The sequence below is a fragment of the Pan troglodytes genome, chromosome 16, assembly GCF_028858775.2.
Source record: "Pan troglodytes isolate AG18354 chromosome 16, NHGRI_mPanTro3-v2.0_pri, whole genome shotgun sequence".
Lineage (NCBI taxonomy): Eukaryota > Metazoa > Chordata > Mammalia > Primates > Hominidae > Pan > Pan troglodytes.
Genome location: NC_072414.2, coordinates 47,873,454 through 47,900,600, shown reverse-complemented (window position 1 = coordinate 47,900,600; position 27,147 = coordinate 47,873,454). Strand labels below are relative to the sequence as shown.

Sequence of the window (27,147 nt, the reverse complement as noted above, 5' to 3'; positions counted from 1 at the left end):
AGGAGCAGAACTTCTTGGTCATATACTGGTATATGTTTAACTTTATAAGAGAGTTTTGATTGCACCACACCCTGACCAATATTTGTTTTTGTCAGACTTTTTTTATTTTAGCTATTCCAGGGGGTTTGAAGTGGTACTGCATTGTGATTTTAATTTGCATTTCCCTGATGATTAATAGTGATAAGCATATTTTCATATAATATTTACCATTTATTTATCTTCTTGTTTGAAATATCTGTTCAAGTCTTATGCCCATTTTAATTGGATAGTTTTTCTGTTTATTATTGATTCATATTATTGACTTATAGTAATATTTTATGAATTGATCTCTTTATTATTATGAAATGTTTCTTTTTATTTGTGTCAATACTCATCATCATGAAATCTAATTTGTCTGATATTACAGCCACTTATACTTACTGTATACCTGATTATTTTTTCCATACCTTTATCTTCAATTTATCTGTATATTTGAATTCAAAGTTCATCTCTTGAGCCTGAAAGTAATAAGCACCTTGAACCCGGATCTTTATATCTAAATATGATTCTCCAGTAAAATTTATCAGGGTTCTCTGGAGAAGTGGCTGATTGATTGTAGAGCAGGGATAAGAAGAGTATATGCTGAACCTGAATCATTTTTGTGGTGCCAAAAAGTAAGGAATTACACAAAAAAATTGAGAAGATATCAGAAATGCGCAAAAACTAACCTGAAGTGACTCTCAATGACCATATCTGGGACAATTTGAGTAAAAAAATAAGTAACAATAATGGATTATATCTTATAAGATAATATAAAATAAATATCAATGAGTCTATGATGATATAAATTAGAATGTATAAATGGGAGGAAGGGGAAAATTCTTTACTCAAGCAGAATAATAATTAATTAATGTAAAAAGAATAATGGAAATGGTAGAAATAGAAAGTCAACATTTGGCAAGCACCACAGTAATAATTGTTGCAGGCAAGAATCATCAATGGATGCTAAAGTTTGTGAGAAAAAGTTTGATGAGAAATGGGCTATTTACATAACCTCAAAGGCTTTTACCACAAGATACTGTTAATTACAAAGGGGAAAATATTGAGAAACATGGAAGACAGCACCTTAACCAAATGATTGAAGTTAATACCATTAGTAGTGCAACAAATCAGTATCGTGTGCCTCCTGATATGATGCACTGAGAAGGGCACAAGCATCACCTTTATGGTATTCTTGCAAAAAATGCATAATCTAAATTCAACCATGAAGAAATATTAGAAGGATGTTCTATAACTAGTCAGTACTGCTCAAAAATGTCAAGATTATGAAAGACAAAGGAAGACTAAGGTACTTTCCAGATTTAAAGAAATTAAATAGGCAGGACTACTAAATGCAATATATGAGTCTGAATTGGACCCTGGACTAAAATTAGGCAGACAGTTGGTAAATTTTGAGTCAAGTCTGTAGAGTAGTTAATAATATTTCTGGTTTTGATCGTCATAATATGGTTATTTAAGATGTTAACATTTGGTGGATCTGGGTGAAAAGTATATGAGGATTCTCTCGCAGTATTTTTGCAGTTTTTTAAAATCTGAAATTCTTTTAAAATGAGAAGTTGGCTGGGCACAGTGGCTCACACCTGTAATCCCAGCACTTTGAAACACCAAGGCAGGAGACTCGCTTGAGCCCAGGAGTTTGAGACCATTCTGCGTAAGACGGCAAGACTCCATCTCTTTAAAAAAAAAGAAAAAAGAAAAAAAAAGTGAAAAAAAAAAGAAAAACCTTTAATAAAATATTTTTAAACAATAATGATAGATGTCTTTTATAGGCAACATATGGTTAGATTTTGCATTTTTATTCAGCTTGACAATCTCTGTCTTTAATTGGACTAGTTTGTCATAATTTATATGGCTGGATTTAGCTCTCAGAATATGCAGTTTATTTCTGTTCCTCTCATCTGTTTCTTTGTTTCTCTTTTCCTGCCTTATTTTGGGTTAGTCAGATATTTCCAATATTCCATTTTAACTCTTCTCTGTGCTTTTTAGCTCTGCAGTCAATTAATGATTAACTTATGTCAATCATACCACTTTATATAAAATATAAGTCTTGCAACAATATAGATTTGATTATTCCACCTATCTTGTGCACAATGTTGTCATTTTTATTACATCTACATATATTTTAAACCCATAGTATAGCGATACAATTTTTTTTTTGTATACAACAATTTGTTCTTTAAAAGATTGAGAAGGTACCTTAAAAAAAAAAAACTTTACCCACATAATTTACCATTTTCTGGTGCTCTTTATTAATCTCTTTAGATCTGAATTTCTATCTGGTGCCACTTATCCTCAGCCTGAAGAACTTCCTATAGCATATTCTGTAGTGCCGACAATTTGTCTGCTGATGACAAATTATCTCTACTTTATCCGAAAGTATCTTTATTTTCCTTCCCTTTTTTATGGATAGTTTTTGCTAGATACAGAATTCTTGGTACATTTTCCATTTCAGCACTTATAGATATCACTCAGTTGTCTTCTGGCTTCCATTGTTTTTGACGAGAAGTCAACCATTATTTGTATTCTTATTCTCCTCTGTGTAATGTATTATTTTTATTAGGCTGCTTTCAAGATTTTCTGTTTATCTTTTGTTTTCAGCGTTTAATAATGGTGTGCCTACCCATGTTTTCTTTATATTTATCCTGCTTCAGTTCACTGACTTTATTGACTGTCTCAGCTTGTGTTTTTCTAAATGTGTGAATATTTTGGCTGTTTTTTTCCCCAAATATTTTTCTGCCCTATTACCTATCCCCTTTTATGGAACTCCAGTTACACATATGTCAGACTGCTTGAAATTTTTCCACAAGTTCCCTTTATTTTTCATACTAGATAAATTCTGTCTCTATATCTTCAAGTTCATGATACTTTTCTCCAGTCATCTTCAATTGTCTTTTAAACCCATCTATTGAATTTTTTTATTTCATGTATTATATTTTTCAGTTCTAAAATGTACATCTGGCCAGCTGTGGTGGCTAACACCTGTAATCCCAGCACTTTGGGAGGCTGAGGCAGGCAGATCACCTGAGGTCAGGAGTTTGAGACCAGACTGGTCAACATGGTGAAACCCTGTCTCTACTAAAAATACAAAAATCAGCCAGGCATGGTGGTGCATGGTGCATGCCTGTAATCCCAGCTACCTGTGTGGCTAAGACAAGAGAATCACTTGAACCCAGGAGGTAGAGGTTGCAGTTAGCTGTGATTGCACCATTGCACTCCAGCTAGGGTGACAGAGCAAGACTCTGTCTCAAAAATAAAATTAAATAAAATGTGCATTTGATTCATTTTTAGTTTCCCCTTCACTGCTGAGGTTCCCCATCTTTTCATTCATTATGACCTTATTTTTCTTTTAAGTCCTTTGAACATCTTTATAATAGCTGCTCTATTTTCCTTGTCTGCTTATTCCATGATCTGCGTCATCTTGTGGCTGGTTTCTGTTAATTACTTTTTCTCTTCCTACTGGGTTTTTTTTTTTTTTTATTTCTTTGCATGTCTAGTAATTTTTTTATTGTGGGCTGGACAATGAATATAGTAACTAATAGAGACAGTGAATTTTATTATATTTCCCTGAGGAGTGTTGATTTTCTTTTTTTTTTTTTCTTTTTGAGACGGAGTCTTACTCTGTCACCCAAGCTGGAGTGCAGTGGCATGGTCCTGGCTCACTGCAACCTCTGCCTCCTGGATTTAAGCCACTCTCCTGCCTCAGCCTCCCAAGTAGCTGGGATTACAGGCATGTGCCACCACACCTGGCTAATTTTTGTATTTTTCGTAGAGATGAGGTTTCACCATGTTGGTCAGGCTGGTCTCTAACTCCTGACCTCAGGTGATCCGCCCACCTCGGCCTCCCAAAGTGCTGGGATTACAGGTGTAAGCCTCCATGCCCAGTGTTGATTTTTGTTCTAGCAAGTTAACATAGCTGAACTCCAAATTCTGCTTCCCTTTTGGTGAACATCAGCTGAAATCAGTGCTGAGCCCTCTCAGTCTTCCATCTGTTGATTTTCACTTGTTCAGTTCAGAGTAAAACTAGGGATTTAGGTAAGAGTTTATATATAGATTTGGAAGAACTCTGGTGGCTTTTTTTCTGGGATTTTTCTCCTCTTTTTCTAGATATGCTGTCAACCCCAAACTAGGCCTTCTGACTCCTCAAGCCAGTAATAGTGCAGATTTCAGCTTAAGTTCTAGGCTCTCTGCATTATGTGGACTGTAGAATACTACTAGAGGAAAAGCCATATAAATACTGAATCTTACCTAGTGTAGTTCCTTCTTTGAAGGATTGACGTCCCTCCAGTTTCTGCTTGTTTGGGGTCATTCTGTTGTACTTTCAAATAGCTCTTTTAGTATTTTGTCACAGAATATAATTGTTATCTGCAGAAGGATTAATCTAATATATGCTACTCTGCCATTACCAGAAGTTGTACCACATTACTTTTTATTTTCCATTGATGCTGCATATGACTGAATTAAAAAAAAATTTTACATTTTCTGTGAATGGTGGCACTATCTCATCAAACTCTTCTAAAGGAATTGAGCGTATTACTAATTATATTTTTTCTTCTTTCTCTTATAGACAAGAGATGATTTCCTAGGTCAAGTGGATGTTCCACTTTATCCATTACCGGTTGGTATAGGTGTCCATGATTTTCCTTTTGTGCTTATTTTTTTAATTTAATAAATACTTACATATATAATATAGCTACTGTAAATAATTGATTTATCAAATGTATACTACTTTTATTTATTGAGCATACTGTTTTCTAAAAACTCATTTCAATTTTCCGTTTCCATTTTCTCTTTAAGATTTCCATTCATGAACCCCAGTGAGAAATAGAGAATTTCTGATGTTTGTTGGCATTGTGAAAACATTGTGTAAAAAAGATTAGTTTGAAAATATTCTGCTGAATAACTAGAATGAGGAGTGCCTAAGCTCACAGAAGAAAACTAAGATAGTTTACGACAATGGAAACATAAAACACTAAGAATCAGGACTAAGAATATAGCAAGGAGAAAAACAGATTCAGGAAACATTGCAAAATAGAACATTATTGAATCACATGTCTGACATGGAGGCTTAAGAAAATAAGCAAGAAGTAAAGATAATACAAGTTGAACTTGGAAGATAAGAGTGGCGTCTCACGTAGAAAAGTGAGGAAGAAAAGCCATTTTGTTTTGAAAAGCAAAAAATTTATTTTTGGACAAACAGAGTTTTGATAGGAAACAAAGAAAATGAAAGTTTAAAGTAGACTGCTGACAGAGAGATAAAAATCAGCTAGGCAGGGAAAAGGGACTGGAAGGATTGAGTGTTATCACTGTCCAGATAACAGCAGAATCTCTGAGAATAATGGGCTCTCCTGATGAAAGAGATAAGAACGGAGGGCCAGCCATTGACCCTCAGTCAACGTGAGTGGATCAGAAAAGAAAGAGAAGACAGACAAGGGGAAACAGGAAAAGAGCCAAGTAAAATAATGTCATGAGAATTTAAGAAAAGAGTTTCAAGGCAGACTGGGTAGTTAACAATGCAAAACATCAGAGAAGGATAATAAAAACTAACAACTGCTGAATTTTAAAGAAAGAGAAAAAATACTTCTTTTTCAGTCTTGTGAGTTATATTAATTGGCTCTCCACAGTCTTTCCAGAGCATAATCTTTTTTTTTTTTTTTAAACAGGGTGCAGGACCATAAGCTTTCAGTAATATATTTAATCCAGTCTTAACTTTCCAGGCTGTTGACTTTTTTGATCTCCTAGAATTATCTCTATGCTCTAACCAAGCCAGCCTGCAGACATGTGCATAGTCCATGCTCTTTTGGGATGTCAACATACTAACCACTCTATACTGTTTTTCTGCTTATTCTCTTCTGCCCTCCCTTTGGCTCCACAACCCACCTGCTCAGCTAGTTTTCGTTTGAGTTGTGATGTCGGCTGCAATTCCTCTTGAGCAGGAAAGTGAAAGCACTGTCAAGTTAGCATTTGATAAACTAAAGCTACTTTTTTTCCTCACTTCCAACTTAAATTATGCCTTAGGTGATAGTTCATGAGTATTCTTGAAAAGTACATGCTTTTGGTGTTATAGATATATTTTGAAAACCCACTGTTTTATTCTAGACAGAAAATCCAAGATTGGAGAGACCATATACATTTAAGGATTTTGTTCTTCATCCAAGAAGGTCAGTAAATATAAAATAATAGCATATTAAATTTTTTATCTCTTCATTACACCTTACAGTAGCCTTATTAGAAATTCAGGGTTTAAACCTCTGTAAATAAGCTACTTCTAAATATTATTATTATTATTATTATTATTTTAAAAGCTTCATTGCTATTTCTGATTAAAAGTACTGTATGCACATTGCAAAACATTCTGAAAATACAGAAAGTGATCACAGCCTTTTGGGAAAGATTCATTCTCCTAATACTTATCAGACTAGAAGGCTATTTATGTCATATTGTCATACTATGCTTTAAAAAATCACAAACATGAATTCATCTAAAACCATTACCTAACTCGACGTGCACAAAGCCAATTTCAGAAAAACCTAACTATATTTTGCATACTTAATATTTCAGAAGACTCAAATATTTAGAGAAAATAACATAAGACTGGAATTTAAAACCCAAATAGCATGCTTATAATTCCATTTTCCCAAACAAAGTTACTTGATGTTTATCAAAAAAATTTAAATTTAAGCTGTAACTAAAACTCCTTTTGATCTTCTATACCTCATTGACAAGTAAAATCTAGTGAAAACATGTGTGGATTTACTGTCAAAAAGGTCAAACTAAAGCAGAGAAAGGACTTCTGTGAAAGCAACAGTATTTGTCTTGTTTCTTAAACTATAAAATGCATTTGAAAATGTACTATTGGAACTTAGTAAAATTTTTCACTTAAAAATGATTTTTAAAATTACTGTTTATAATATAAATATTAAAAAAATGAAAAGGAGTGCTCACTGACTGTTAATATTTACTCTCTATAAAGGAAGTCACATTTAATTTCTGTAGATGTCTGGAATGTAAATCTCTTTTAGTCTTTTAATTTTAGACTGATTGTGACATCTGCATATCAAGAATAACTAAATTGTTTTTTCTTATTCGATTGTCCTAGCAGCCTGCTTTTCAATTTGTCACATGCTTTCTAGCGTCTTTATCTTTAAAAAATACAATTTGCTTCTTCTGTCTGCAATGAATATTATTGCAAGTGTAGAAAGAACTTTATTCAGATAGAAAATGTACTACATTCCTAAATTTGTTTGAGCCCCATTAAGTCAAAACCTTGAGGCTTCTTTTCCAATTGAAAAGACATGAAACATACAATTGTAGAGAAACTTTTCAACAAAACATTGTCTGAGCACATTTTCTGTATCCATCTTTTATAGCCACAAGTCAGAATGTTCACATCTCCTTCAGTATGGAGACACAAGCCACATTAGCGGCCTTGGAAATAAGCATCAGGATTTCACTGACTACTCATGAAAGGATACACTAAATTTGCCAAATCCATGAGAACCATACAGAGAAGAGCTAAAAAGATTAGGGGAGGCTTGGGAGTGGGGGTAGGTAATCTCTTGAAGACAGAATAAAAGGATTAGGACTCTTGTCTAGAAAGACAAAGGGTAATTGCTACATATCTGATATCTGTAAAAAATCATCCCCAAAAAATCTATATAGAGAGCTGAGACAAGTAAGGATTTCTTAAGTAAATCATAGGATACTAGAATTGATGAGGACAATAGAATTAAGCCTTAAATTAGAACCTTATGAAAGCATTGTAATCGTAGCACTTTGGGAGGCTTAGGTGGGTGGATTGCTTGAGCCCAGGAATTCCAGACCAGCCTGGGCAACATGGCAAAACCCTGTCTCTACAAAAAAATACAAAAATTAACCGGGCATGGCAGTGTGTGCCTGTAGTCCCAGTTATTCAGGAGGCTAAGGTGTGAAGATCACCTGAGCCTGGGAGGTCAAGACTGCAGTGAACCGTAATTGAGCCACTGTGCTCCAGCCTGGGCGACAGAGGGAGATGCTGTCTCAAAACAAACAAAAAAAAAAAGAAGAAGAAGAAGAAAAAAAGCAGCAGCAGCTTATGAAAGACAGGTTTTCAAAAGATTTAAAATATTACTACAGCAGGCAGCAGCCTTTAGCTTAGACAACTGATTATTCAAAGAGGTGATACAATATAAAAATAGATTAGGTAAATTAATGTGTGACAGATTCAAACAGCTGCCAAAGAGATGTAGCAGGTTTCAGACATTGATCAGGCCTTGCCCTCTACTCTTCTGTCATCCAAAAAAATATGGCCAGATTAGTATCCCTAAAGCACATCTCTGAGGATGCCTTTCTCTATCCCCCAAATTCTCAGTGATTTACCAAAATATGCAAAATAAAGTCTGAAGTTGTCTGATTTTGCATGACCTCTGGACCATCCCAATCTCCTGTAGTCCCCTTTACATGTCCTATAATCTAGCCAAACTCAACTACTGCAATTTCCTTAATTGCACCCCAAATTTCCCATCTGTTTCCTGGATCTTGCCCTCTTCTCCACTCATATGCCTTTTCCTCTACTGCCACAGGTAAGAATCCTCCCCAATCTTCTAACCCCAACTCAAAGGCCAGCTTCTCTTTGACATTGTCTCTGATCGTTCACTTAAACTTCCTTAGCATCTTCTTTGTGTCATAACAATTATTTATTTATTTATTTATTTATATATGTTTGCCTTTTCTCCACCTTCTATTCCTTTCCCTAGATATCTTCTGCCCTGGAACTTGTCTTTGAACCTCCCTTTGTAGACCCCCTGGTACCTAGTGGGTGTTCATTAAACTCTTATTAATTGAATATTTTTCTCCCGGTGTTAAAGTTTTATGAATATTTATTTTCTTTTCTACAGTCACAAATCAAGAGTTAAAGGTTACCTGAGACTAAAAATGACTTATTTACCTAAAACCAGTGGCTCAGAAGATGATAATGCAGAACAGGCTGAGGAATTAGAGGTGAGATTTTATAAATATTTGGTTAAACTAAAAAATTTTTAATTTCTTATTTTACTGTACTCTGAAGAACAATAACTATTGAATGAAGTTAACATGTGCAATGAAGATTATTTACTTGGATGTTTATTTCACCCAAGCATTAATAGTTTTTCCTCTAAGGATATTTCTGTAGAAGGAATGGCCATTATTGATGGCCTTCTTAAAGGTTAAGGAGTAGAGAATAGAATATAAATCTAGTTTTTCAAAGTTTTCTAAAACTGTATATTCTCCATTAAAGTAAGAACACAATTTAGTATTTTGAAGTTAAATATATGGACATTTTGAGGAGACTCCACTGATTAGGAACTCTTTTATGAAATTTAAGTCCTGTTAATATTCTTATTATGGTGGGAGGGCTCATAGGAAAGGAGGGGAATTAGGGAGCAAGGAAAATTTAAGTGATCTAATAAAGAGCCTTCTGTATGTGGGGCAAGTAGAATTTAACAATTTTCATGGATGACAGGATGAGAGGAAAGTCCAAGTCAAGATTTGTGTAGAGTTACATGCATCTGGAGTAAGCAAGTAGGAGGCAGAAAGTATGTATTTGGAATAGAATTGGATAGGGTTTGGAGACTGGAATCCTAGTTGCACACTCTGTCTAGCCAGACCTGTGTGAGTCATTGAACTTTTCCGAACCTCAGGATCTTGTTTGCAGAGTGACAGGATGGCATCAGATGACCTCGAGGGTTTCTTCCAGCAAAAAAATTTATGATTTGGAAAGGGGTCAAAAAAACACCTGCTCCTTGAGGTTCCCTTTGAAAGCACATTATCATCAAAAAGAAGTATCATTTATTCAGTAGCTGTGTTAGTCCATTTTCATACTGCTGTGAAGAAATACCAGAGACTGGGTAATTTATAAAGCTTTAAAAACAGGTTTAATGGACTCATAGTTCCACATGGCTGGGGAGGTCTCACAATCATGGTGGAAGGTGAAAAAGGAGCAAAGGCACAGCTTATATGGTGGCAGGCAAGAGAGTGTGTGCCAGGGAACTGCCCTTTATAAAACTATCAGATCTCATGAGACTTATTCGCTATCATGAGAACAGCACCGGAAAAACTCACTCTCATGATTCAGTTACCTCTCACTGAGTGCCTACCACGACACGAGGGGATTATAGAAGCTACAATTCAAGATGAGATTTGAGTGGGGACACAGCCAAACCATATTAACAGCAGTTACTGAAAGCAAAGCACACAGCGTATGGCACCAAATTGCTCTGGAGGGTTCTTATTTGTTGCCTTGCTTAACACTTTCTCCTCTGACTGAGGGCCTGCTTAGGTCTCCATAAGAACAGTGAAGCTGAGGGCCTTCCCCAGGGGCTAGGCTCTACCTCACATGCCCATGTACCTTGAGAAAGAAAAGCTCTAGAACAGGTAGTGAATTTGCAGCAGAGCTTTCTGGGAAAATTTTAAATGCACTAATGAGATTTTGCTTTGCAGGAGAATCTATAATAATAGAAGGAAAGACCTTTTTTTTTTTTTTTTGGAGTCAGAGTCTTGCTCTGTGGCCCATGCTGGAGTGCAGTGGTGCAATCTCAGCTCGCTGCAGCCTCTGCCTCCTGGGTTCAAGTAATTCTCATGCCTCAGCCTCCCAAGTAGCTGAGATTACAGGCATGTGCTACCATGCCTGGCTAATTTTTGTATTTTTAGTAGAGACAGAGTTTTACTATGTTGGCCAGGCTGGTCTTGAACTCCTGGCCTCAAGCCGTCCATCTGCCTCGGCTTCCCAAAGTGCTGGGACTACAGGCGTGAGCCACGGCACCCAGCCAGGAAAGAACCTTTTTTCTTCAAATCACAGAGTATAGATAGCCCCTGGTTTGGTGATCAAAGAACTCTCTTCACTTATTTGATTAACTTTTTGTTAGGTATTTTTCTCTGATTTTCGTATAATAATCGTTTGTAAAGTTTTCAAGTATTCATTCAGTAGAAGTTTCTCTACCTGGCTTTTTGGTGTACCAGAGTATCTTGAATAATGGAATTCTGTTTGAAATGAAGGATATCTGCTGTAAAGAAAGAAAATTATTTATTTAGTAACTTGAAAAAATTTAACAGCATTTCATTATTTAGTAACCTGCTCCAAGTTTTGCCCACATGCACGCATCATAGGACCCTATTCACAGTTGAGTTTCTGTGGAGAGAACTGCTTCACTTCATTTTGCGGTCTCATGTCTCAGTGTTTGAATTCCCTCAGAATGCACCTTATAATTTCAGGAGATGTAAGCTTGTAGGAGTTTATTTATGAAAGGCCCTAGGAATTCAAACACATGAATCTGTGCTTATTTACCTTCTGTGTAGCTAATGACTAGAGGAGTCTTGCCTAGTCCTTTGACAGCTAGTTTGTGACTGTATATATAAAATTCTACTATTTAAGGAAAACAATTGTAATTTTGAAATGAAGCTCACTCTTAGGTAGTTTGTATTCTGTAGTAAAGTATGGCTATAATAGATAATTACGTAACACTTGATTTTTGTACCATTTGCAACTTTAGGGTTAGTTGTATGTATTTTACAAAATTAACATAAAATGTTGGTTGTACCTCTGAATGCTTTCTTTCTGACCCTCTTTGACTTGATTAAATTGTGAGCAATTACATATTGGCTTTGTGGTTAGAAATTAAATAAGGTTCATTGATACTTAGAAAGTTATTTTATAAAGAATAGCAGCTGATACATATTTAATAGGAAGGCCTTCTATCCAAAAAATTGACTGTATAGAGGCATTGTATCCAGTCTTTCTAAGCCGTGTTTGATTGTACAACTCTTCTTCCACAAATTTGAGACAGGTCTTTTTTAAGCCCTTAATTAAATTAATTTTTGTTCTTTCTCTTCTTGAATTTACTCAGATAATATAAATACATTAAGCAGACATTTAAGAGAGAAATCTCTAAGAAGCTTTAAAAGAAATATTCTTTTGGTACCATTTTTCTAGCACTGAGTATTTTTATAATCCTTTACAGCAGTAGTGAGAACTATTTTATTAATAAATTGTATTAATCTTAAAGGAAACGTAATCAATGGTTATATTCAACCAAAAAATGTTAAATTTATATTTTCTCAAAAGAGTAAAATATAAAAACTTAACGTGTTTTGGGATTGAAACCAGAAACATACAATCTGATTCAATATATTGAAGACTAAATTTTAGGTATGCTAGATCCTGTATTATCATAATTTAAGAGAAAGGAAAAGAAAGAAAGAAGGAAGATCAACATGGATGGGCAGACAAAGTAAGAGGATATAAGGAAAGAAGAGAATGAAATTTGGGCAATAAAAAGAAAAAATAGAGATAACAATTCTTATAAAAGAGGTAAAAATTTAGAAAAAAAAAGAAGAAGAAAGGTTGGGCACAGTGGCTCACGCTGGTAATCCCAGCACTTTGGGAGACCAAGGCAGGAGGATTGCTTGAGCCCAGGAGTTTGAGACCAGCCTGGGCAACATAACGAGACCCCATCTCTACAAAAAAATTAAAAATTAGCTTGGGATGGTAGTACACACCTGAAGCCTGAGGTAGAAGATTTCTTGAGCTCAAGAGGTCAAGGCTGCAGTGAGCTGTGATGGCACCACTGCACTCCAACCTGGGTGTCATAATGAGACCCTGTCGAGAGAGAGAAGAAAGAGAGAAATTCCGCTCCAGACCTTTTCTCCCAAAATAATTTATTCTGTCATCTTCCTACCCCACTACTCGTCACCTTCTATACAGCCAAACTAGATCAACCTTGCTGCAGAAACCCCTATCCATTTCTCCCTGCTACCAAAAAACATTCCTTTCCTTCCCAACTCTTTTCCCTGAGGCCTCGTTTTCAGGTCTAGCCTTCCAACGTGGAAGAATTCTCTTCCATCGTGGAAGCAGTCCACTGCCTGTCACACAGCAGTCATTTACTGCTGATCTCCAGGCCTAGAACAGAAGCTCTGTGTATCTAAGGAAATTATTCTGTGTCAGTTATCAAAGCACCAAAAATGTTTGCCACTTTGTCATTTGCTCTTTTTTTTTTTTTTAATGTTATTTAGTAGTTTTGGCCATATACAAATGTGGGTGTTTTGTTATCAAATTTATGGATCTTCTCTTTCATGCCTTCAAGGTTTGGTGTCATATTTAACAGTGTCCCACTTTTAAAATATATTTCTAAAATTTTCAAAAGTTTGTTACTACTACTTTTTGGTTTCACTTTTAAACATTTAGATATTATTCAGTCTGTAACTTATCCTGATATAAGGCATGAGGTAGGGATTCAAGTGAAGTTTTTTCCAAATGGGTGCCCATTTTCTAAGTAATCTGCCTATTTTGCCACAGATTTCAAATGTCTTTATCATATTCTAAATTCCTATAAAGTTTTTTTTTTTTTTTTTTTTTTTTTGAGACAGAGTCTTGCTCTGTCGCCCAGGCTGGTATGCAGTGGTGCGATGTCAGCTCACTGCAACCTCTGCCTCCTGGGCTCAAGCAATTCTCCTGCCCCAGCCTCTCGAGTAGCTGGGATTACAGGCGCCCGCCACCATGCCCGGCTAATTTTTGTATTTTTAGTAGAGATGGGGTTTCACCATGTTGGCCAGGCTGGTCTCAAACTCCTGACCTCAAGTGACCCCCTCACCTCAGCTTCCCAAAGTGCTGAGATTGCAGGCATGAACCACCGTGCCTGGCCGGAATTCCTATAAAGCTGAGTTTCTTTCTGGGCAAATCTATTGAGCTGCCTGTCGATGCATGCACCAGAACCACACAGCTTTAATTGTTGTCATTTATAATGTGTTTTTATCTGGTAGGGTTGATCTTCACTTCTTGCTTTTCTTTTTAAAAATTGTGCTGCTTATTCCTGCTTGTTTATGTTTCTGTTGAACTTGAGAGTTGCCTCGTATCTTTTTTTTTTTTTTTTTATGAGACAGAGTTTCACTCTTGTTGTCCAGGCTGGAGTGCAATGGCGTGATTTCCGCTCACCATCACCTCTGCCTCTCGGGTTCAAGTGATTCTCCTGCCTCAGCCTCCCAAATAACTGGGATTTACAGGCATGCGCCACCACACCTGGCTAATTTTGTATTTTTAGTAGAGATGGGGTTTCTCCATGTTGGTCAGGCTGGTCTCAAACTCCCTACTTCAAGTGATCTGCCCGCCTCGGCCTCCCAAAGTGCTGGAATTATAGGCCTGAGCCACCGCACCTGGCCTATTTTTTTTTTTAATCATAATACAGTTTTGTTGGAATCTTGGCAAATTTATAGATTAACTTGGGAAGAATTGACACCTTTGTGAGACTGAGTCTTCCCAGCCAAGAACAGACTATGTCTTTCCCTTATTTAGGTCTTCTTTTGTGTCCTTCTGGGAGCATTTTAAAGTTTTCTTCGCCAGTTTATTTCAGTTTCTAATGCTTTCCTAACCAATCAGTATTTAATAGAATCTTTGACCTACTGCCTTTTCTTTTGTGAGGTTTCTCATATAAAAGCATTAACTCTTGCTACTCTTTTCTATCAATTCCTTACTTTAACTGACCTAACTAAGGCTTTATGTTAATTTTGCCCCTTGTTAATCTCTGAGAAACCAAACTTCTCAGTGCATTTTTAAAAAATCTTTCTTTGGCTGTTTTATGACTTGATAAAATGCCTTGCCTTGGTCCAGAGGAGAAAGAGAGAAATCAGACAAGGGAATGAGAATGACTTTTCCATCACTAGAGAGTTCACTGTAGCAGTTATTTCTAAATCATTTGCCTTCCCCATCTTGCCCCTCTGTATATTTGACCTTTATCAAATGATTTTTTCCATGTGTCAGATAGTTATTGATTTCTACCGTAAGCAAGGTGCTTTCTCTGTAGGAAAGACAATGACCAATAAGAAATAATCCTTGCCCTTCATTCAGCTGATAATTTAGAGAACAGCCTAAGATTACACTAGTAGTTTAAACTATACTTCTCAATCTCTCAGTACTTTCCAACTTTCCGTGGTTGTTTATTTAAAAGATTTTTTGTCCTTTTTTTCTATTAGATTTTTAAAAATTTTATTTTTGATTGACAATAATTGTATATATTTATGGAGGACAATGTGATGTTTTGATATATACTTACAATGCAAAATGATTAAATCAGGCTAATTAAATCTGTCACCTCACATACTTTTATTACTTTTTTGTTATGAAAATTTTAAATAGATTTGTTTTAAAGTTCTGTTTTATTGTTGTTTTGAGATGGGATCTGGTTCTGTCACCCAGGAAGAACCTGGTAGAAACTTTACAGGCTTGTGCCTTTAAAGTTTTTTTTGAAAAATTTTTAGACAATTTTAAACAAAATTTAAATGGTTATCATTTTTGCAAAAAGAGTCTTCATTATCATAAAGTATTTACATTATGGTCTTAAAAGTTGAGGATTGTTTATTCTGTCTATGCATAATTTCTAAAACTTGATATAATAAATCTCTTTTTAAATTTCCTTTAGCATATAATTTAGAAAGTTAAAAAAATCATGCGTAAACTTAATTGCTGCCATCCTGTTTTTCAGCCTGGCTGGGTTGTTTTGGACCAACCAGATGCTGCTTGCCATTTGCAGCAACAACAAGAACCTTCTCCTCTACCTCCAGGGTGGGAAGAGAGGCAGGATATCCTTGGAAGGACCTATTATGTAAACCATGAATCTAGAAGAACACAGTGGAAAAGACCAACCCCTCAGTATGTGCTGATGGCTTTCACAATTTTAATCTGGAAACACTTTAACTACGAATTTTCATTTTGAAGTCATGTCTCAGATGGATTCATAACAGTATAGTGATCCATAAACTATAAGAATACTAGGATTTTTATTGCCCAGGACTTTAAAAATCCTAACTCTGCTGTTTCGTTTTTTAAATGACTTGATAATATTCAAAATTACTTGACTCTAGATACTACCCTTTTAATTGTGTCTTAATTTTAATAGGTTTTTAATTTTATGTAGCCACAAATGGTACATTTTTATTTTTAGGCTGAATTAGAAGTCTTGGAGAATTTTTGTAGTTTGTTATTAAAATATAATAAAATGTTAATTGCTATAGTACTCTATTTTTAAAATATAAATTACTTGTAAAATATAAAGGACTCAATAATAAGGGTATTACGTTAAACGCGCATTTGACAGTCTGGTCAATGTCCACATAACTTCCAGCATGCACAGATCAAGGACGGAATGACTTTCAACATATTCTAACTTATGTCTCCTCAGTGATTTTTTTTTATTATTAGACTGTATATACATTTATAAAATCTCCCATTATTCATATTTATTCTCAAATCCCCTTCCATTTTTCCTTCCATATAGTCTTATAAAGTCTTCCTTTAGTCTTCTGTTTGAAACATACTCGTAATTTTTTAATGTGTTCATTAGCCTCCTAATTTTTGGCTTTGATATTTTGTGCCTGATATATGCCAAGCACTTTTATAGATATTTTCTGTTCTCAAATCCTTCCAAAACAAATCAGCAGTTCAAGTACTTCATGGCACAGAAGCTTCAGTCTTCATAGAGTGACGTACAGACTGCAAAGCTGAAGACACTATAAAATTCTGCAGAATTGCGCTGTTGCATACCTCAGTATTATGGCAAGCCTTACATGAGCAAAATCACAGTTCTTTCACTGTGGCTGACGTCATTTTCAGGTAGCCAAAATCAAATATTTAGGGGGAAAAAAACTGAAGCATTCCCTTAGAACCATGTATCAAAATTATGTTTTCTTTAGCTACGGTACAGTAAGAACTGGTCTTCTGACTAGCCTGAGCTCATGTCGCATTAAATAAATTAACAATAATTTTATTATTAAATATTTGAACAAAATTCTTGATCTGATAGACTGGTTATATTAAATGCAAATAATTAGAATAATATAAATGACTGGGGTAAGGGTGTTCAATCTGATTTTTTAAAATTTTAATTTCTGTGGGTCCCTAGTAGGTATATATGTTTGTGGGGTACATGAGAGGTTTTGATACAGGCATGCAAGGCATAATAATCACATCATGTAAAATGGGGTATCCATCCTCACAAGCCTTTATCCTTTTTGTTACAAACAATCCAATTATAGTCTTCTGGTTTTTAAATGTACAATTAAATTATTATTGACTGTAGTCACCTGTTAAGCTATTAAATACTAGGTCTTATTCATTCTTTCTATTTTTTTTAATACTCATTAACCGTCCAATCTGATTTATTGTACCTCTCCTAAGCTCAGACAAATCTTTACTATTACCTTTTTCAGGACAGGCTCATGACTGTATATTACGAAAAACAGATACCATTACTAATAGATATGTAATTCCTAAACCATTAAGCTTTTCATTATAAAGTTCTTACACCATCTTTCATTCTGCCTTTCACATTCATGCATGGACTCCTGGCTTAAGACCAATTCTAGAAAATGTACTATCTGATTCACAAAGATGTATGTATGTGTAACTGTTTTACTCTTATAATAACATGGCAAAATAATACAATGAAATAATCTATGAAGCATTCTGACTCAAAATATTTTTGAGTACCTGTATGTGTTGGACATTATCCTAGACATAGTGACAAACTAAAATATCAAATCAGACATGTTATACCTTTTCACAAAACCTTAAACTCCGTAAGGTACTCTAAATATACCAGTCTGCCTACCCATGATTGAATCTTTGCATGTTGAAATAGCCTTTGGTCAAAGACAATAAATTTTTTTATTGATGTAATGTAGATTTTTTTTCCAATGATCACAGAATCTTTGACAATCATTTTAACTACTTAAGACATGGATGATGGCTTTTTATACTTCCAATATAGGGACAACCTAACAGATGCTGAGAATGGCAACATTCAACTGCAAGCACAACGTGCATTTACCACCAGGCGGCAGATATCCGAGGAAACAGAAAGTGTTGACAACCGAGAGTCTTCCGAGGTATAAGTAGTTTCCTAGTTCTCCTTGAAAGACACATGCTATAGCAATAAAGTATGTGTGGCTCAAGCTTATTCTGTTCATTTTAGAACTGGGAAATTATAAGAGAAGATGAAGCCACCATGTATAGCAGCCAGGCCTTCCCATCACCTCCACCATCAAGTAACTTGGATATTCCAACTCATCTTGCAGAAGAATTGAATGCCAGACTCACCATTTTTGGAAATTCAGCCATGAGCCAGCCAGCATCCAGCTCAGTAAGACGCTCTTAGATTTTGTTATGGCTTCAGTAGTTTATATTATACATATTATACTATTCAACAACTAACTTTTATGTAAAATTTTGTCTTAAATGCAATAATATGTAATAATGCGTTAGGGACCTTGGGACTTTACAACATGGTCATTTTTCAAATATCCTCATTAGTAGTATGGACCAGAGTCATGGCATCCAAATTTCCATTATGTCAGTGCCCTCCAGTCAAAAATCACTAGGGACACATTTGTCATTGAACAAGTTGGGTTTATTATTCATTTCAGCAAGGGAGAACACGCACCATTGGTGTTTTGGTAGCAGAATGTTAGAAAAGACTTCAGGGATTTGGGCTCCTGTTAGGTGATTTTGAAGAGGGTTTTAGGAAGCAGGACTTTGCTCTACATGAGATGCTGTTGGGAAGCAGGGATAATTCTATGATTTTGTATCTCAAATCTTATCTGTAGTGAGGCTAAAGCTATGATTAGCAAAGTAGAACAGTCACTCACATTTGCCAGGATGGGGAAATGTTTGGTATTTTGTGGCTTGGACAATGTTCATGTTTTGTCTATATTCAGCCACGATTACAGAGTGGTCTTGATTTTGTCTTGATCTTACCTATGAGTGCCAGGCCAGCTCTTGGATGTTAGGGACTGCTTTTCTCTCTCCTAGTTATGCTGAAGTTGGTTTTTTGTTTGTTTGTTTGTTTTGAGACATCTCACTCTGTCACCTAGACTAGAGTGCAGTGGTGCTATCTCGGCTTACTGCAAACTCCGTCTCCAGCTTCAGGCGATTCTCATGCCTCAGCCTCCTGAATAGCTGAGATTACAGGTGCACACCACCACGCCCAGCTAATTTTTGTATTTTTAGTAGAGATGGAGGAGTTTCACCCTGTTGGCCAGGCTAGTCTTGAACTCCTGGCCTCAAGTGATCCACCTGCCTCAGACTCCCAAAGTGCTGGGATTACAGGCATGAGCCACTGCTTCTGGCCTGAAGTTTTAACATTATATCACAGATGTCACCAACAGGTATATATGAATAAGAACTGATATACTTTGACTAAACAAGGAGATAGATGACATTTTCACTTCAGCCACCACTGTAAAAACTGTTGTCCATAGGGTTCAGAATAAAGTATCCCAGCATATGCTTCCACGATGAGAACTTCATAGCTAGCTGTCTAATATGTATCATCAAGGGAGACTGAGTAGAAGACAAAGATTATTCTCTGAGGATGCTATTTGTCATTTCCAGTTGAGGTTTCCCTGCCTTTCATTTAGTTAGTAAATATTTATTGAGAGCTGATCACATATATGCAAAGTACTATATGCTAGTTACTGAGGATACATCAGTCAATAAAATTAACAATATCTCCTGCCTTCATGGGACTTATATTCTAGTGCAGAGGAAAGCAAACTACAACCAGTGGGCCAAATCGGCAGCTGCCTGTTATGAATAATTACCATTGGAATACAGCCACATCATTTGTTTTGGTATTGCCCATCTCTGCTTTCACACGACATCATCTGAATTAAGTAGTTACAGCAGCAACCATATGGCCCACAGCCAGTATTTACTGTCTGGATCTTAACAGGAAATGTGTGCTAACCTCTGCTCTAGCATCTTCTTCAAGAAGCTTCACAGTAGATAGTTGTACGTGAATATGAATGTCTGCCAGTAAATCCGCCTGCCTGCCTCCTGCCCTTCCTTTCTTCCATTTGTCTGTTCTGTCTTCCATTCATTTCATTTTTTCACAGGGGAGTGGGACAGGTCAGTCAAAGACCTAAACTACATTAGGCCGGGCGTGGTGGCTCATGCCTATAATCCCAGCACTTTGGGAGGCTGGGATTACAGATGGGTTGAAGTCAGGAGTTCAAGACCAGCCTGGGCAACATGGCGAAACCTTGTCACTACTAAAAATACAAAAATTAGCTCGGTGCGGTGGTGCACACCTGTAATCCAAGCTACTTGGGAGGCTGAGATTGGAAGAATTGCTTGAACCCAGGAGGCAGAGGTTGCAGTGAGCCGAGATTGCACCATTGCACTTCAGCTTGGGTGACAGAGTGAAACTCCGTCTCAAGAAAAAAAAAGAATAAACCGTATTGATTTGCTGATGATAAATCACATACAATCCCATTCCCCTTCTTCCTGGTATTTTTTTTTACTTAAAGTAATACATGGTAACCATATAGTGTAATACTATGCAGCCATTGAAGAGAACAAGGTGGGCTTGATTGTATATGTTGGATGGAACAGTCCCTAAGAGATGCTGGTAAATGAAAAACAGCAAGGTACAGAACAGTGTGTTTGTTACACCAGAATTTATGTAAATTATTTAAATGCAGAGCATAAATATGTGTATAATTTACTCAAGGACTAAACAGGAAACTAATAACTTTGCTTGCCTCTGAAGAGAGGCAAAGAATGAGCAGGATATATATTGTTTGTACCTTTTGTTTTTTTGAGATAGGGTCTCACTCTGTCGCCCAGGCTGGAGTGCAGTAGCATGATCATAGCCCACTGCAACCTCAAACTTCTGGGCTCAAGGGATTCTCCCACCTCAGCCTCTGGAGTAGCTGGTACTACAGGCACATGCCATTGTACCCCTGCTAATTTTTTAAAAAAATTTTTGTAAAGACTTGGTATAGTATTGTTTCCCAGGCTCCTTTTGAATTTTATAACATGTATGAGTGTTACCTATTTTAAAAAATATTTTTAAAGCACTGTATGGTTATGGTTACAAATTGAGATTGTATTTAGGTATATAAAATAAAATTTAAGACTGGGCATCTTGGCTCACACCTGTAATCCTAGCACTTTGAGAGGTCAAGGCAGGCAGATCACATGAGGTTAGGAGTTCGAGACCAGCCTGGCCAACATGGCAAAACCCCGTCTCTAATACAAAAATTAGCCGGGTGCAGTGGCGTGTGTCTGTAATCCCAGCTACTCGGTAGGCTGAGGCAAGAGAATTGCTTGAACCTGGGAGGTGGAGGTTGCAGTGAGACAAGATCGCACTACCCTCCAGCCTGGGCATCAGAGCAAGACTCTGTCTCAAAAAAAAAAAATAAATAATAAATAAAAATTAAACCTTCCATCTTACCACTAATATATGCTCCCTCAGTTACTATTAGTGGTCAAAGACCTAAAGAATAAATGATACTGATTTGCTGGTGATAAATCACATGCATACATATATAGAAACTTTTTCTGTATATTCATAAACATGCATGCATACACATATATTTATAGATGATTTTTTAACCTGAGATCATCTTAAACATACTTTTTGGTAACTTGCTTTTTTCGCTTGCTGTCTCTTAGACATTGAACCATTTCAGTACAGATAGGTGTACTCCTTTAAAAACCAACTAAAACAGTCATTAAACTCTGGCATATTCCATTGTACAAGTAACCCTTAAGGCATTTCACCAGTCTCCTATTGAAAGACTTTAGATTGTTTACAGTACTATTATAAACAGTACTACAGTGGATATTCTGATTTAATTTGTATGTGCATTGTAAATTTTGATGTCATTAAATAACAAAACTAAGATATTTCAGATAGTGATAATAGCATGTATAGAAAAACATAAGGAAAGAAAGAACATGAGATTTCCAGGAAACAAGTAGTCTGGAATGTCCAGGGGGTAGACTGCGAAGTGGGAAGTGGCTGAAGAAGTCAGGAAGAGGCAGGTCGTGGTGTTCAGGAAGCATTGTTTTCTGTGTTGTCATTGGCTTCAGCTCCAGAAGGACAGGACTGGCTGTGCATTGCAGGATGCTCTGAGCCTGCAGCGTGCAGCATGGAGAATGGACTTAAGGAAGTAAGACTTGCAACGGGGAAACCTATTAGGATATTGCTGCCATTGTAATCAAAGTGACAAAAGATGAAACTTGAAGTTAAAACAACAATAAAACTAGTAACTAAAGTGGAGAGGGAGTGTATTTGAGAATGGTTTCTGTGAAACATTCAAGAGAAGGTGTCCAGGAGGCAGTCCAGCACCGGGGGCATGGGAGCTGGATGTGTGAAGGTGTCCACGTGGGGGGCTGAGAGCGACCACGTGACTCAGCCTGCACTTTCAACATTTGCATCCTAGCCAGCCTTCTCTCTTCTGCCCTGTCATATTTACCCTCACTACCTTAGCTGTCACTCAAAGGCAAATCACAAATCTCAAGGGTATTCTTCTGTTGTCTTGTTTTTTTACAAGAATCATTCCAGCAGAAGAGGCAGCTTACAAGCCTATACTTTTGAGGAACAACCTACACTTCCTGTGGTGAGTTTTACCCTCTCCCATCCATCAATAAAAATATAAAACTCAGCATCTCTTTTTATTTTTTGGAAGATTGAGTGTGAACGTTTGCCTTACAGGGAGCCAATACAGCACAGAATGTAGGCTCCAGGTGGTGATGTTCAGGGAAGGGGCTTAAAGACAAAACATGGAGAACCGTCTCTCCCATGATAAAAGCAAAGTCTCTGCATGCTGGTGACTGTGGGTGGTATCTGGGCTTGTCAGTTGAAGTGCTGTGCTGGCTAGAGGTGATCCGCTGCATACGGCATACAATTCAGGATCACTGTGTCCATTTGCTGATGTTCTGCACGTGCACATGGCATCCAGCAGCCATGTCTGCCCTGTACATGAAGCATAGCCAGGGTTTCATCACTCAGGCGTGCACTGGCATTCACATGCCCGGCAGCCAGGCTGGAGTTTATCAGTCCTTGGTCTGTTTCTTCCCTGCAATATCACATCCACCAGTCTACTAAGGCCTTCTGCTTCCTGCCCAGTGCTGTCCCAGCCACAGCCTGGATGGCAGCTTGGACCTTAACCCTGCCTCCATCCTCTTCCTAACACAAGCCTCACTACTGAATTTGTCTCTGTTTTCCAGAAGCCCTACTTGTTTTTGAAACCAAAGTAAAACTCCCAGGCTCCCAGCCTCTTCAGCCTACCCTTCTCCTTATCCCCCAACAGAAGCCTCCTGCTGCCTTCATTCCTGTCTATGCTTTTTCTTCCAAGCAGACTGTTCCCATGTCCTGATTCTCTCCCACTTCTGAGTCTGTGTGCATTCCATTTCCCCACTTGGAATGGCTTTCTCATTTTCTTCCCCAACCATCTGGAACTTTGAATGGCAGTCTAGATATCAGCTTTGAAAAGTAGAGTATGTTCTAGTGCAGGAATGCAGAGTCTCCAAAATCCTCATCCCATGAGTGGGTTATCTGTCTAAATAACACCCTGCACTAAGAAAGGGACACAGATCCTGTGCTGAGGAATGAGAGGTCACCCACCTATGCATCATTGTTCTGGTCAGTATTGACCATCAACAAGAGGACAGATGCCATTGAAAGACTATCATCGCCAGCCTTACTCTCACTCACTGTCATCTGTCCAGCCTCCTCCATTAGATCAGAGCCCGCTCAAGCTGAGTTCCATGGTATTTTTCCCTCTGCACGTTATAATGTCCTCTATACAATGAATATGTGGAAGTTCTCTTTGACTGACAGACATTCACCCAAGACACAATTTTAGGTGGACCGGATGAGCAGCAGAATCTCGAGATGATTTATATTTTAGTACCAGAAAAGTTGTTTCCACGCCTTTTTTTTCCTTCAATACATTGATTGGGTTTTTTTTTTTTAAGAGCTTTCTTGGAGTATAATTTACATACCATAAAATCCACCCATGTTTGATCATACAATTAAAGAGGTTTTGTAAATTTATACAGTTACGGAGACATCACCACAATCAAGTTTAAGAAACTTCTGTCACCCCCAAAAGTTCCCTCAATCCCTATGCCTACTCTCAGTTGCAAGCAACTGCTCATCTGCTCTCTATTGCTACAGTTTTTGCCTTTTCTAGAAATCTCATGTAAAGGGACTCGTAGGGTGTAGGCTTACGTGTCTGACCTTTTTCACTTAGCATGCTGTTTTTCACATAGACCCATGTTATTGCATGCCTCTATTAGTGCACGGTATTCCACTATAGAGATATATCCACTACATTTATCTATTCACCAGCTGATGGACACTTGTGGAACTGGGCAGCATTTAAATCCATCATTTTGTGATGTAACAGCTCATCACAACTGTCCCCAAAGTACGTAGGACTCCCGTGTATTTAGTAAGTGGTGTCTTCATTGTAGAGACTGGTGGTGATGGTTTTTATGTTGTAAGCCACCTTAGGGAGCCACACCAAACCAGGGCTTATCTGGTTCTAAATGACAACAGGAAGGCCAGATTTAGGACTTTTTTTTTTTTTTTTGGCGGGGACGGAGTCTCACTCTGTTACCCAGGCTGGAGTGCCAGGCGATCTCGGCTCACTGCAACCTCTGCCTCCTGGGTTCAAGTGATTCTCCTGCTTCAGCCTCCCGAGTAGCTGGACTACAGACATGCACCACCATGCCCAGCTAATTTTTGTTTTTTTGAGTCGGAGTTTTGCTCAGTTGCCCAGGCTAGAGTGCAATGGTGCAATCTCAGCTCACTGTAACCTCTGCCTCCCGGTTCAAGCAGTTCTTCTGTCTCAGCCTCCTGAGTAGCTGGGATTACAGGTGCCCACCACCATGCCTAGCTATTTTTTTTGTATTTTTAGTAGAGACGAGTTTTCACCATGTTGGCCAGGCTGGCCTCGACTTCCTGAACTCAGGTGATCCACCCACCTCAGCCCCCAAAAGTGCTGGGATTACAGGGGTGAGCCATCATGCCCAGCCTGGATTTAGGACTATTTTAAGTAAGCCTGGAAATAACCAGACCTCTCTTTATTCATTTGTAACAAACTATGATAAATAGCATCTCTTAGCTTTTAGAGAAACAAGGCAGGAGTAACTGTTGATTCAGCAGATAAGCATGATTTCTGTTGTTAGATTACCTGGGTTCAAATCTCAGCTCCATTCCTTCGAAGCCATGTCGCTTAACAAGTTACTTCCATTACTCTCAGCCTTTTGGCTAAGATCAAGTATAGTAACAAGTTACTTCCATATTGTAAGCTTCTGTTTACTCACCAGTAAAATGAGCCAGTATTAGTAATTATCTCATTGAAATTCAGGTGGGAAGTAAATGACGTTATCTGTGTTAAACAGGACACGTGCTTGTTATTGTTGGTATGTTTTATTAGGGTTGTTATCACTCTCATTATTAATGTTCTAGTGTTTTTTTTTCCCAAGTGAAGTACTGTACACTTTATTTTGCACATTTTAAGATATTTAAAATGTGGTTTATTTCACTAAAATGTATAATTTACCCATTTTTATTATAATACATGGTTTTAGTTCAAAATAAAATATAATTTGTTTTAAAGCAAACAAGTAGTGAAGAAGGGATGTGGTGTTTTTTAAAGGATTCTTTCTTATTAATATTTAATTCTTCTGGCCAGGCACAGTGGTTCATGCCTGTAATCCCAGCACTTTGGGGAGGCCAAGGCAGGTGGATCACTTGAGATCAGGAGTTCGAGACCAGCCTGGCCAATATGGTGAAACCCTGTTGATACTAAAAATAAAAAAATTAGCTGGGTGTGTTAGCACATGCCTGTAATCCCAGCTACTCGGGAGGCTGAGGCACAAGAATAGCTTGAACCCGGGAGGCAGAGGTTGCAGTGAGCCGAGATCATACCACTGCACTCCAGCCTGGGCAACAGAGCAAGACCCTGTCTCTCTCTCTCTCTCTCACTCTCTCAGAAAAGGCAAATATATATATATATATATATATATATATATATATATATATATATATATAATTTCTAGAAAAGGCAAAACTGTAGTAACAGAGCAGATGAGTGGTTGCTTGGGGCTGAGAGTAGACATAGGGACAGAGGGAACTTTTGGGGGTGATAGAAGAATTCTTAAACTTGATGTATTTAATTCTTCTGTTATTCTTCACTTTAGCTTTTGCCTACTTCATCTGGATTACCACCAGGTTGGGAAGAAAAACAAGATGAAAGAGGAAGATCATATTATGTAGATCACAATTCCAGAACGACTACTTGGACAAAGCCCACTGTACAGGTATCCTGTAATCTATCAACTTGCTTTCTTACAGGATTTAAACTGTCACATCCCTATGTAAACTATTACATCACTTTGTAGTATACACTGGATACTTCTAGCACCTTCTTTTTTTTTTTTATTTTTTTGAGATGAAGTCTCACTCTTGTCGCCCAGGCTGGAGTGCAATGGCGTGGTCGTGGCTCACTGCACCTCTGCCTCCTGGGTTCAAGCGATTCTCCTGCCTCACCCTCCTGAGTAGATGGGATTACAGGTGCCCGCCACCACACCTGGCTCATTTTTGTATTTTTAGTAGAGACAGGGTTTCACCATGTTGGCCAGGCTGATCTGAAACTCCTGACCTCAGGTGATCCACCCACCTCAGTCTCCTAAAGTGCTGGGATTACAGGCATGAGCCACCGTGCCTGGCCATAGCATCTTCTAATTATTTATATTCTGACACTGATGTTAAGTGTCTACCTTTTCCTATGAATCTCTAATATACACGAATTACCACTTGTTATTATATAAAACAAGTACAAATGAGAATAAAAGGAAAAAGCAAATGATCTCGTCTTTGGGTATTTTTGTAATTTGAATAGTTAGGATCATTATTTTAACTAAAAGATAATCTTGGCGATTGGGATCTATTAAAGAAGTTTATGCTGGGCCGGGCAAGGTGGCTCACGCCTGTAATCCCAGCACTTTGGGAGGCCAAGGTGGGAGGATCACGTGAGGTCAGGAGTTCAAGATCAGCCTGACCAACATGGAGAAACCCCATCTCTACCAAAAATACAAAAATTAGCCAGGCATGGTGGCGCATGCCTGTAATCCCATCTACTCAGGAGGCTGAGGCAGGAGAATCGCTTGAACCCGGGAGGCGGAGGTTGCGGTGAGCCGAGATTATGCCATTGCGCTCCATCCTGGGCAACAAGAGTGAAACTCCATCTCAAAAAAAAAAAAGTTTATTCTGATGACACCTCACCCTTGGCAACAGTGTCATCTAT

The 27,147-nt window shown here is 37.5% G+C and overlaps 1 protein-coding gene across 10 annotated transcripts in view; it reads left to right on the top strand.

Moving 5' to 3' along the window:
• The window catches only part of NEDD4 (NEDD4 E3 ubiquitin protein ligase), a 165,080-nt gene that overhangs the window by 112,939 nt on the left and 24,994 nt on the right, over positions 1–27,147 (top strand). For 8 of the 10 annotated variants that reach the window (XR_008539593.1, XM_009429174.5, XM_024349217.3 and 5 more), the window contains 8 exons: positions 4,604–4,654; positions 6,136–6,197; positions 8,913–9,015; positions 15,525–15,691; positions 17,808–17,925; positions 18,012–18,179; positions 22,381–22,446; positions 26,042–26,161. Coding sequence is in view for 9 of the 10 variants with exons in the window: in XM_009429174.5 (XP_009427449.3) it covers positions 4,604–4,654; positions 6,136–6,197; positions 8,913–9,015; positions 15,525–15,691; positions 17,808–17,925; positions 18,012–18,179; positions 22,381–22,446; positions 26,042–26,161 (855 nt within the window). In the remaining variant the exon portion in view is untranslated. The remainder of the gene's footprint in view (positions 1–4,603; positions 4,655–6,135; positions 6,198–8,912; positions 9,016–15,524; positions 15,692–17,807; positions 17,926–18,011; positions 18,180–22,380; positions 22,447–26,041; positions 26,162–27,147) is intronic. The other 2 variants (XM_063794974.1, XM_024349215.3) reach the window with 1 other exon arrangement.